The 12,329-nt window shown below is 57.7% G+C and overlaps 1 protein-coding gene across 1 annotated transcript; it reads left to right on the top strand.

Annotated features, from left to right (window-relative positions):
• Nucleotides 1–343: 343 nt before the first annotated feature.
• On the top strand, nt 344–11,755 carry CHRM1 (cholinergic receptor muscarinic 1). Its single transcript, XM_090259987.1, has 3 exons — nt 344–842; nt 1,302–1,394; nt 9,246–11,755. Exon 3 carries the CDS (start codon nt 9,322–9,324, stop codon nt 10,705–10,707), a length of 1,386 nt encoding a protein of 461 aa, XP_090116113.1. The 5' UTR covers nt 344–842; nt 1,302–1,394; nt 9,246–9,321; the 3' UTR covers nt 10,708–11,755.
• The last annotated feature ends 574 nt before the right edge of the window (nt 11,756–12,329 follow it).

Consider the following 12,329-nt stretch of genomic DNA (forward strand, 5'->3'; position numbering starts at 1 on the left):
CGTCGCCCCCCACTCACCCCCCGTCTGCCCTCACACCGGGCTGTGCAGCGTGCACAGACACACAAGCACACAGCCCAGCACGCAGCCACGTCGGCTCAGCCCCGGGGCGGGTGCGCCAGCCCTCTGGGTCTGTTCCAAGTTGGAGCCTCTCACATGAGGCCCAATGTGTCATTTCCAAACAGAAGGAACCTAGCTCCTTCGCAGCAGGGAGGAAGAACAGGGTGTGGGGCCGGGTGGGTGGGTGGGCATGTGGGATGTGCAGGGGGCAGAGCGTGCGAGAGGGAAGGAGGCGTGCAAGTCCCGGGGAGTGCGTGTGGACCCCGGTGCATGCGGGCTGGGGGCTCTAGGCTGGGTGGGGGAAGGAGCCTGAGGAAACAGAGTGTGCCTTTGTGAGGGCGTGTGTGTGCCGCCGAGTCTGTGTGCAGTGGGCGTGGGTGTTTGTCTCCCTGTATCCGCCTTCTCTCTCGTTCTGGACTTTTAGCCTCGCTGGGCTCATCTTCCTCATGCCCTCCCCGCTCCCTCTCCGGGCTCGCATTGGGGGCCCTGGTGGAGGAGGGGGGCACACTCCAGGACCCAGTCCAACCCCAGACGTTGCCTGAGGCTTCCCTCCAACTCCCCTCCCTTCCTTTTCTCCCTCCCTCTCTTTCCCTTCCTCCCTCCCCCCCACCCCCAGGCTGGCGTGCCAGGGGGTGGGACATGCCAATCACTGGCTGTGCCTCTCCGGCTGCCAGCACAGGACGCAGCTACCCCCCGGGAGCCAGGTGTTTGGGTCCCTGGAGACACCGCCAGCCCCCAGGAGGCAGTGGGGTTGAAGACCCTACAGACCCCTCTCCAGCCCCATGGTGAGTACATCTGGAAGGGCTTGGGAGGGGCTCCAGCTAGGTGGGGACCAGAGAAGCAGGGTCCTGGGATCGAGGTAGGGACCAGACTACAAGGAAATGTGGATGGACCCCAAAGAGAAGAGGGGGCCAGGGAGGGGTCTAGAGACCAAGGAGGCTCTACAGCATTGGACACTGGCTGCCCCAAACACCCTGTACCCTGGCTTTGAGTGGATACACCTGATGCTTTTTGAGAGGTGGGGGGAGTTCCACAGGCAGAGGAGATGGAGACCCCCTTAGGAAGCTGGACCTGGAGCCCAGAAGGGACCAGGCCACCACGTAGCAGGCACAGCCTCCAGAACCCCAGAGACAGAGTGGGAAGGGCAGATGGCCAGGAAGCAGCCCTCGCCATCAAGTGTCCTGTGGGAGGTTGACCCCCCCAATTGGGGTGCCAGTCCCAGAACCCCTCCTCTCCTCCTTCAGGGAATTCTGAATCCCACCACCCCCATCCACCTTCAGCCCCCCCAAGATGGACTGAACCAAGCTGCCGGCCAGATGGACAAGCTGGATGCCAAGGTGGGTGTTGGGCCAGAAGCCAGCAGGGGCCCGGGCCAAGAGCCCCAGGGCGCTCCGGGGACAAGTGGGCACATGGACGGCCACGCTTGTCCGGGGACACGGTGCTAACATGTGCAGGGGCCCAGAGGGCATTCCCTGTGTTCTCAGTGTCTTGGGCTCCCTCAGGGCAGGTCTCAGTCCTGTGTCCAGGTAATGGACACTAATGGGCACCGATGCCAGGTATGCGTCCCCGTAGCCCCAGGCTGCACGACATGGGACTGGGCGTCGGGCCTTGAGCTCTGATTCTTGCAGAGTTGCCAGTTCCTGGGCTGGCAGCTGGGGAGGGACGGTCGGCTGTCACTGGGTCTTTCAGACAGTGCTGCTTGGGTGTTGTCAGTGCCAGTAGACAGGGGTGCACCTCTTCCCACAAAACGTACCTGCCGCTTCACCAGACTGACCCAGACCCTGGCCAGCTGGCCGGAAGAAGTCAGCGCGTCTCCCGCAGCCGGACAGACTCCTGTCCCGGGGTAATCAACTGCTCACTGAGCCGTCAGATGAGAGCTATTTCTCTGACCCCTGACCTCAGCCACTAGGCAGCGGTGGTCACCACCGCCATAGAGAAGGCAGGAGAGGAGATGGCAAACCGGAGCTGCAAGAGATGTGACTCTTGGCTCCCGGGTTGGGGCCTGGAGGTCTGAAAGCTGAATCCTAAAGCCAGAAGAGGACGCCAGAGTGTCAAGAAGGGGATAGGCAGAGGTCACATCACACCTGGAAAGGAACCTTCCTGTTGTACAGGGGGAGAGACTGAGGCTGAATAGGGGGATGTGCTTGTGGTCACAGAGGGGATATTTAGGGGTCTGGTTGGGGCTTGGACCCCATTCTCTTTGCCCTCACTGCCACACTCCCACCTGCCTGAGCAGGGTGGCGGGCTGAGGAGCGGCAAGCTCTGGGAGGCAGGAGCTTGGGCTCCGGCGGGTGGCAGGTGGGGAGAGGTGGGTGACTATCTCCCTGGGTTTCTGCTCCGCTGTGATGCCATGGTGATGCCTAGAAGGAGCGGGAGGGAGGGAGAGAGAAGAGAGGAAGTGGGGACGAGAGCACAGCAGTGAAGAGCAGGGGGCGTGCAGAGAGGGTCTGAGGGCCTAGCACTTCCGATGCCCCCTGGGGAGTGAGGTCCAGGGCCCAGCCTGCTACTGCCAGGCTCTGGCATGGTCCTGCCGAAGTCAGGTCCACCCATGGTGAGGGCATTTGGCAGTGGTTCTGGGGCCGGGCTCCTCGTCTCGCTCAGCAGTGCATTTATAAGCATTTAACTGATAGCCGCTCCCCCACCTCTACCCCCCAACCCCAGGGCTAGTTGGTGCTTCTGTGGAGACTGTTGAGCCTGAACATGTGCTGAATTGTATCTGTTTACCCCCTCGTTTCCAAGGCCAGGCATCAGAGGTGGAAGTTTTGTGTACCTTTAATGGGTCTAGAGCTACCTTCAGAGAAAAATTAAGCCGGGGGAGGTTGCCACCTCTGACAGCCTAGCCCCAACAGAGGGGATGTCACTCACTGCCCATGTGAGGTCTCAGGTGCCCAGCCCCACAGCCCCCATCTTGTACCTCCTCCCCAATATTGCCCATTTCTTCCAGTCAGGGTTCTGCAGGTTCCCAGGCCTGGAATTACAAAATGGCTTCACTCCTCCTCCTCCTTGAATTTTTCGCCAGCACCCCCTCATTCTCTGCCTCCCCTTCTCCACTCCTCGGCCAGTGGTCAGGTTCCAGAGACCCTAGTGTTCAGGAATCCCACTCCTAGCAACCTCTCCCAGCCTCCCCCAGTAGCTCCCTCCCTCCCCCTTCCTCTCACCATCCAGATCCACAGCCCCAGGGGATTTGTCCAGGGCCCTGGCAGTCAATAGTCTGGCCTGCCCTGCTAAAGGCTCTGACCTCATCCCTTAACTCTTTGAGTCCAGGATGACACTTTCCTCCCCTAGCATGGACAGGCACCATCCCATGCCCATGCCTGTCCTGTTACCTCAATCCACACTCTTGGTCCACAGATGAAGATGCCAGTGGCTGTGCTGTGCTCTCAAGCCAGGCAGGGCCTCACCCCAGGGACAGGGACCTGGCAGGTGAGGAAATACAGAACCGGAGGGAACACAGGGACCATCCTCTGGAGCTGGTCCTGACCTCTGCAGGCTCATCCTCATGCCCCTGGGCCTGAAACCAAGCAGGATGACAACATGTATACATTCATGTATTTATTCCACAAGTGTTTATTGAGCAACTACTGTGTGCCAAGTGCTAGGCTTAAAGCCATGAATGAAGCAGACACAGTCATTACCCTGCCTCTCAGAGAGCTACAGCTACACCTCTCCCTTCCTACCACACTGTCATCATCCATCACACAGATACATGACAGGCCCTGTCACACACACACACACACACAAGCCAGATCCTAAAGGAAGGATCAACTCCTCACTACTGACTGAATTAAACTAGATTTGGTCAAGCTTGTCCATGTGGACAAGGAGGCTTTTGAGCCCCCCATCCCCACAAGGCAGTTCAGAGTAGGGATCCAAGAGGTTTCTCAGAGACAGACTGCCTGGGTCCAAATGCTGGTAGCGTTGCTGATGAACCAGCTGCACGGTCCTTAAAGCCTTAGAGACCCTTCAGAAAATTGCCCCTTTTGCAAATTGAGGATAATAGAACCTACTTTGCAAGGAGTTATAATGGGTCAATTAAATCATGTGTATAATGCTGCCCTGGCCAGGTGGCTCAGTTGTTTGGAATGTCGTTCTGTACACCGAAAGGTTGTGGGTCCGATTCCTAGTCGGGGCACAGAGGGGAGGCAACTGATTGATGCTTCTCTCTCACATCAATGTTCCTCTTTCTGTCTCCCCCCCAACACCCACCCACCCCTCCCTCTCTCTCTAATAGCAATAGACGTATCCCTCGGGTGAGGATTAAAAATAATGTATATAATGCTTACAGTCGTGTCTGGTATACTGTAAGCAGTCGGTAAATACCAGTTGCTATGACCAGTTGCTATGATAATATTAATATTATTAGCCCTGGCCAGGTAGCTCAGTTGTTTAGAGTGTCATCTCGATATGCCAAGGTTGCAAATTCAGTTCCCAATCAGGGCACATATCATACCAGAATCAACCAATGATGCATAAATAAGTGAAACAACAAATGAATGCTTCTCTCTCTCTCTCTCTCTCTCTCTGTCTCTCTCCCCCCCCCCCTCTCTCTCTCCCTCTCTCCCCCCCAACCCCCTCGCGCTCGCGCCCTGACTCAGCCCAGAGCTCAAACCCCCCAGTGCAATCAGCTGGAGCCACAGGAAGCCTGGTGCTTTCACAACCATCATCTTGCTGACGGGCAGTAGCCTTGAACAGGCAGAGGACTGTCCCCAGCCAAAGGTTAAGGAGACTTGCCCAAGGCCACACATCAGGGACCAGAGTAGAAACCTTCTCCTGAGCACATCACTGTCCCAGAGAGGCTTGGGAGAGGACTCCCGTGCTTCTGATCCTGGGAGAAAGGCCGAGCCTTTGACAGCTGCTCTGAGCTGCACCCCAGGAGCTCAGAAGCCCCAGAGGGTGGTAAGAATCAGGGTTCAGTTCCCCAGGACCTCTACTCTTCTCCTCCCCGTCCCCTTTGTTTCGGATGGGAAGCCTTAGTCCTTATAGCTCATAGGCCGGCCCAGTGGGAAGAATGCAGACCTTGGGGCCACAGAGTCCCTGCTCCCGCACTTCCCGTGAGAGACCATCAGGGAGTCATTTAGCCACTCCCCCCACCCTCCACCCAGTGTCTTCGTCTATAAAACAGAGCATGGACAACAGTGTGGTGATTTCAGGGTGTGGGGGCATGTAAGGGGACTAAATGGTAATGGAAAAAATACAACAAAAATACAACAAAAAGGGAAAACAGCTACCCTCCCCCCATCGAGGTGCACCATGGATTAAGGGAAATAATATCATACACCAAGTGCCTAGAATGAAGGAGGGGGTTAATTATGGTGGCTAGCAATTTAAAATGAGAAACTTAGCCCTGGCCAGGGTGGCTCCACGGGTTGGAGCATTGTCCCGTAAACCGAAAGGCTGTGGGTTCGGTCCCCGGTCAAGGCACGTAGGAGAGGCCACCAATCAATGTTTCTCTCTCACAGCAATATCTCTCTCCCTCTCCCCCTTTCTTTCCCCTCTCTCTAAAACCAATAAGCGCGTCCTTGAGTGAGGATAGTTAAAAAAATGAGGAAGTTGGAAGGGACTTCCAGCCATTCAGGAGAGGGATTCCTTCCAGCCTCCTCACTTCCAAGGACCCCTTCTTCTCGCAGGTCCCCCTTTCTGAAACTTTTTTTTTTCTTTTAATTCCTCAGAGCCTTAGCTAGCTTCCAATACGAGCCTGGCCTCAGTCATGATGGGCAGCGGTGGCCAGGTTCCCACCGCAAGGAGACATCGTTCCAGGCCCGGCTGAGGGAGCACAGGAGCCGTCAGCTCCTGCAGCCTCAGCTCAGAGGCTTGGGTCCTTTCTGTTCAGCATCTTGAGATGGCAGTTTCAGGATCCTGTCAAGTCTTCTCAGACGCCGATGTGGAGACCAGAGAGGGGCTGTGCCTGGGGTCTGGAAGGGAAGGGAAAGGATGGGGCCAGAGGGGCTGGGCGGAGCATCAGGAGAAGGAGCCAGAAATAATAACAGAGGCCTTTGAGTGCCATTTCAGAGCCAGGTGCTTTGGGTGTTGGCATCCCCATCAGCTGGGGAATGCAGGGCAGCTGGGAAAGGAAGGGTTAAGTCGTTGCTGATAATCACATAGCCAGGAAGGGCAGCCTTGAGATTCAGAGCCAGGGCTGGAATTCAGAGGCCACAATGCTGGAATCAGGGTAGGTGAGTGAGGCCCGCACCTCAGTGTAAAATGCAAGGGGGGTGGGGCACCAAAAAACCCTCCCTGATCAAGATACATACTGTAGTAATGTAACACTTTTAGAAATCAAACAGCAAACCACAGCGCACAGGCAGGCGGGCCGTCTGCTTTTGTCCCTAAGGTTTCATCACACCAGGGCCAGGTGAAGGCAAGGCATGGGTGATAAGGGTGTTTGTGCAAGTGCAGGGTGGGAGCCTGTCTCTGTTTAAGATTTTATTATGGATGTTTGCATTAAGTTTCATTTTTAAATATTACATTACATTGTTATTTTCTTGATGATTGAATTTCGGGGCAACTCCTTAAATTTTGCACCCAAGGCAAGTGCCTCCCTCGCCTCGCCCTGGCCCTAGACCTGCTGTAGGGACAGCGGCGGATGGGGGGCTTGGCTCAGCGTTGAGGGAGGCCCCTGCAGCTGCGAAGGGGTGGCCTCTCGGGCCAGCAGGCCCCCGTTCTCGTAAAGCCTTTGCAGGGCTTTGGCCCAGGTTGCCACTGGGGGCTACGGAGCTGCTCGGAGGCACCTGGGAGTTGGCGGGTGGGCAATACCCCCTTGGGCACCATGATGCCTGCCTCCCCTTTGCTCTGGGCCTCTGTCGTTCCGTTGTGCAATGGGCATTAAACGGCATTGGGTTCAGATCAGAGGGACAGGAGGCGAGCAGGGGGCCCCCTGCCAAGGCTGGTGTCCAGGAAGGCCCCTCAGGCCTGTCCCAGCCCAGCCTCCCACCCAGCACTTGACTTTGGTTAAGGAAGGAGGACACGACAAAACGAAGTGAGCAAAATCAATAACATTGCCACGCCGTACTTTAAACGTCCAAACTGGCCAACTCTGGCCCCTGGGCCGACCATCAGTTTTTATAGTTTCACTGGGACAAACACCGTGAGCTCCTATCGTGATTCCTGCCTTCCTTGTGTATCGTGTGCAAATTATCTCGCTTTTCTCGGTCTCGGTTTCTTCATCTGTAAAATGGAGAGACGAACAAGGCCTTGGTCAGAGGCTCCCCATTACGATTAATTGCCAAGAGGCACATGAGCACTGTGAGCGGCGTCTGGCCCTCAGCACTAAATAACAGCGATGCTCAGTATTGTTAGTAGTTGCTGTTGTCTCGGTGTTAGAGGCCCCTTAGCGGCAGGGAGTCCTCGCTGCCCCCCACGCTAAGAGTCACGGGAGCCTGCGCACCAGGGCTGTTCTGGGCACTTTACAGCTATTGACTCCTTTCAGCCTCACAGCGATCCCTTGATTGGTTGGCTAGGGACTAGTATTAACCCCATTTTTCAGTAGAGGAAACCAAGGCACAAAGCAGTTATGTCCTGAGCAGAGATCACACTCCCAGTCGAGGAGCAGCCTGGATTCGAATGCAAACAGTGTGGCTCCGGAGTCCAGGTCCTTCGACCAGGAGGTTAAATGGGCCCCCTCGCGTGCAAACTGTCCCGGACACACTGACAGTCACAGACCTTCTTGCTCGTGAGTCACGCTCCGACCTTTCCACGCTGAGAGTCACGCTCACACACCGATAGTTCACCACGAGGCGTGGAGATGCCTGCGGCCACACACACTCCAGGTCACACACGATCACAGCCACTCACCCCCAAGGCCACCTGTCACACAGCGACCCTCTCACAGGCATGGCACTCTAGTCTCTGTCACAGGCCTGGTTTCCAGGAACACCAGGGCTTGGTGGGCCCTTTCCCAAAACCTCTCCCTTGCATCTGTTCCAACGAGACAGCCCCTGAAGCCACAGCTGCAGGTAAGAGGACACCCCAGTCTCTTCCATGGACGGATGGATGCCTGAGGCCCAGAACAGGAAAGGAACCTGCTAAAACCCAGCAGCGAGGCCATGGCTGAGCTGGGGTGCCTTCTGCCCGGCCAGGAGGTGGCTAAGAGTCCTTGCTTTTCCCTTTACCCACATTTAGTGCCTGGGCTGGACTCCAGTTTCCAGAAAAAATCTAGGGGATCGTCTTGTTCTGCTTGCTGCCCCCCACTCAGCTGGAGTCTGGGAACAGAGTGGGGAGACGGAGAGGGCCTCCCACACCCCATCTGGGGCCAGAGCCCACTTATCTGGGAACTGAGTCCCCTGCCCCTGCTGCCTGCTTTCACTGCAGACCTCTTGCCACCAGGCACGTGTCCACTTCCCCGGCTGTCCTCACAGAGGGGTCACGGGTCAGATGCAGCTCCAAGCAGGGCCCTCCTCTCTCTCTCTCTCTCTCTCTCTCTCTCTCTCTCTCTCTCTCCGTATCTCTCTCTCTGCCCCCCCCCCCACACACACACTCACACATGGCACCCCTCTGCTCCCATCTCTTTCCCCTTACCTTCCCTGGAGCCCTGCCCTGCCTTTCCATGTCTCCTTCTTTGAAGGAATTTTACCCCCCTGGAGCTCCACATGCTCAAAGGAGAAAGTGGGTTCTAACTATCTCCCCTCCTGTGTCACCGTGATCGGGCCTTGCAGCCACGGTCACCTCGGTGAAACAGAGATCATCAGTGACCTTCCTCAAAGAAATGTACGACAGTTAGATTAGATAATCCAGTGAAGTGCTTAGCACTGTGTCTGGTGTGTAGTAACTACTCAGTAAATGAGAGCTTTAATAAAATGAGCGAAACGCTTTGAAAATTTGGCAGTACTGTATACAAAGCACGTCTCCCAACTCTGCCATGTGAGCGAAGGAAGACAAGAATTAGCAGCAATTTCCCAAGGAGAAAATTAAGGCTCTGAGTCTGAACGGTGAAGCTGAATGAGGAGTCAGATCCCCAGATTCCAAGGCCGCCCCCACCCCCATGCTGCTGGCAAACCCATTCATGGCTGGGGACATGTGTTATAAATGGCCATGTGTGGACACCAGAACAGGAAGGGACCGGCCAGCCAGGGAGGGTGACGCTGTCTGGCCTGAAGCTCTGGGAGGGTGGAGGCTGTGTTCTTAGCACCTGCCATGCCAGGCCGTGGAAGGTATCCGGCAGCCCAACTAAAGCCTGCCTCCTCTCTTTTCAGGTGATGATCTCCCCTTGAGGAAGCCCTGTCGTGTAACTAGAGGAAGGGGCTGTCCCCTCAGTCCCACCCAGCCACCATGAATACCTCGGCCCCGCCTGCTGTCAGCCCCAACATCACTGTCCTGGCACCAGGAAAGGGTCCCTGGCAAGTGGCCTTCATTGGGATCACCACGGGCCTCCTGTCACTGGCCACAGTGACAGGCAACTTGTTGGTACTCATCTCCTTCAAGGTCAACACAGAGCTCAAGACAGTCAACAACTACTTCCTGCTCAGCCTGGCCTGCGCCGACCTCATTATCGGCACCTTCTCCATGAACCTCTACACCACGTACCTGCTCATGGGCCACTGGGCTCTGGGCACGCTGGCCTGCGACCTCTGGCTGGCCCTGGACTACGTGGCCAGCAATGCCTCCGTCATGAACCTGCTGCTTATCAGCTTTGACCGCTACTTCTCCGTGACCCGGCCCCTGAGCTACCGGGCCAAGCGCACGCCCCGCCGGGCGGCCCTGATGATCGGCCTGGCCTGGGTGGTTTCCTTCGTCCTCTGGGCCCCGGCCATCCTCTTCTGGCAGTACCTGGTGGGGGAGCGGACGGTGCTGGCCGGGCAGTGCTACATCCAGTTCCTTTCCCAGCCCATCATCACCTTCGGCACAGCCATGGCCGCCTTCTACCTCCCCGTCACGGTCATGTGCATACTCTACTGGCGCATCTACCGGGAGACAGAAAACCGGGCCCGGGAGCTGGCGGCTCTGCAGGGCTCCGAGACAGCTGGCAAGGGAGGCGGCGGCAGCAGCAGCAGCTCAGAGCGGTCCCAGCCAGGGGCTGAGGGCTCGCCGGACAGCCCCCCAGGGCGCTGCTGTCGCTGCTGCCGGACCCCCAGGTTGCTGCAGGCCTACAGCTGGAAGGAGGAGGAGGAAGAGGACGAAGGCTCCATGGAGTCCCTCACGTCCTCGGAGGGCGAGGAGCCGGGCCCCGAGGTGGCGATCAGGATGCCTATGGTGGACCCGGAGGCGCAGGCCCCCGCCAAGCAGCCGCCGCGGAGCTCCCCGAACACAGTCAAGAGGCCGACCCGGAAGGGACGCGAGAGAACGGGCAAGAGCCAGAAGCCCCGCGGGAAGGAGCAGCTGGCCAAGCGGAAGACCTTCTCGCTGGTCAAGGAGAAGAAGGCGGCTCGGACCCTGAGCGCCATCCTGCTGGCCTTCATCCTCACCTGGACACCATACAATATCATGGTGCTGGTGTCCACCTTCTGCAAGGACTGTGTTCCTGAGACCCTGTGGGAGCTGGGCTACTGGCTCTGCTACGTCAACAGCACGGTCAACCCCATGTGCTACGCACTCTGCAACAAAGCCTTCCGGGACACCTTCCGCCTGCTGCTGCTCTGCCGCTGGGACAAGCGACGCTGGCGCAAGATCCCCAAGCGCCCTGGCTCTGTGCACCGCACCCCCTCCCGCCAGTGCTGATAACCCCCTCGCCCTCTTCCCTCCACCCCAGCCCCCCGAAGAGCCCAGAGCCCGGGAAAAGGCGGGCAGGGGCTGTGACCTCAGACCCCGGGCTCTGCTCAGTCCTCTCCAGGCTTCCCAGGACCCGAGGTCACCTTCCCAGGTAGCCCAGAGAGACCCTGCCAACTTTCCACACGTTGCTATTCCCAGGCAGGGAGTGAACTCGGGGAACTGGTTTTTCTGTTCCCTGCTGGGTGGGAACAGGCTCTTCACCAGAAAGAAGGCCCCGGGAGGAGGATCCGGCCGTTGGATTCCTTGTTTGCTTTTAGGCAGGAAGTCTGTGGGGAGCCAGCCGTGAGGCTGGGAGAAAGATTTACGTTTACAATCCTCCTTGGCCTCCTGGATGGCCTGGGCTGGGGTGGCAAATGGCGCCCCCTGGGACCGCAGCTGGGAACTGGCACCAAACAGCAAGAGAAAAGCGTAGCTCACAGGGACCAGCCCCTGGCTGGGGATCCCCTCCCTCCACAGGCAGAGCCCACTCCGCGGGGCCCTAGGCACACTCTCCAGGACTGTCCAGCCTCCCTACCAATGTCCTCAGAGTGTCCCTATGTGGGTCACCCCCAAGGCAGATGCCCAAGCATCAGCAGGGTAATGGCACCAGGAGGCGTCAACCTGGCTGGTCATACAGCCAGTCCTGACACAGCAGCAGAACCAGGCCGCAGGCACCCTGACTGTCCACTATGTCACTTCCCCGGAGTGAGGGGCAGACGTGCCTGCTGTCCAGCCTCACACCGCTACACCGTGCCCCAGAGAAACCCTCAGTCCCTCCCCGGCCCCCAGCCGCTGCCTGGGTAGGTTTGTTCCATGCAGACCCAGCCAGGTCTCCTGCATGCTGCGTGCCTCTGGCCGGCCCCACACAGGCCTGGCCAGGCCAACAGGTTCTGTCCTGCGAACTCCCCAGTCTCACCCATGCATGGCCTCCCAGCCACCCTTATCTGGCCCCAAGTATTCTTTTCTTCCACCCTCAGCAAGTGCTGAGTCTGTGAATAAAGCCACATAATCAGTGGACGCTAAGGGTCCTTCCTCCCTGTGTTGGATCAAGGACCTGGTCTTAGGCCAGGACAGGATGGGGGCAGGGGAGGCCCAAGGACTGTGGAAGGTGGGCCACTGCCCTGATGGTGGTCCCCGGAGGGGCAGCACTGAGTGGTCCTGGCTCAGGTGAGAAGGGCTGTAATGGGCAGACCCGGCTACTGGAAAGAGAAGAGCTAGTCTACATAAATTCCCCCTACCCACAGGCCAGCATGTTCTCTATCAGCTCTGCCAGATGTGGCTCTTCTGGGGGCCCTGTCGCACCCAGCAAGGACAAAACTGGCCCAAAGCTCCATTTGCAGATGGGGAGACTAAGGCCCAGGGACCCAGGAGGACTGTTCAGGGTTACCCCACAAAGCAACACCCAGGCTTTCGGGCAGCAGTGGTTCTCAAAGTGTGGTCATCATTGGAGGTCCTCAAGACCATCCTTAAGTTCAGTGACTCACTAGAAGGACACACAGAACTCAGCAAAGCTGATGGACTCATGGTTATGGTTTATTGCAGTGAAAGGAGACAAATTGAAATCAACAAAGGATAGCTCTGGCTGGTGTGGC

The sequence above is a fragment of the Furipterus horrens genome, unplaced genomic scaffold, assembly GCF_987537825.1.
Source record: "Furipterus horrens unplaced genomic scaffold, mFurHor1.1.pri manual_scaffold_2, whole genome shotgun sequence".
In the NCBI taxonomy this organism is placed as follows: domain Eukaryota; kingdom Metazoa; phylum Chordata; class Mammalia; order Chiroptera; family Furipteridae; genus Furipterus; species Furipterus horrens.

What these genes read in the sequence shown, in the direction of transcription:
- CHRM1 (XM_090259987.1), top strand. Translation starts at nt 9,322, where the DNA reads ATGAATACCTCGGCCCCGCCTGCTGTCAGCCCCAACATCACTGTCCTG.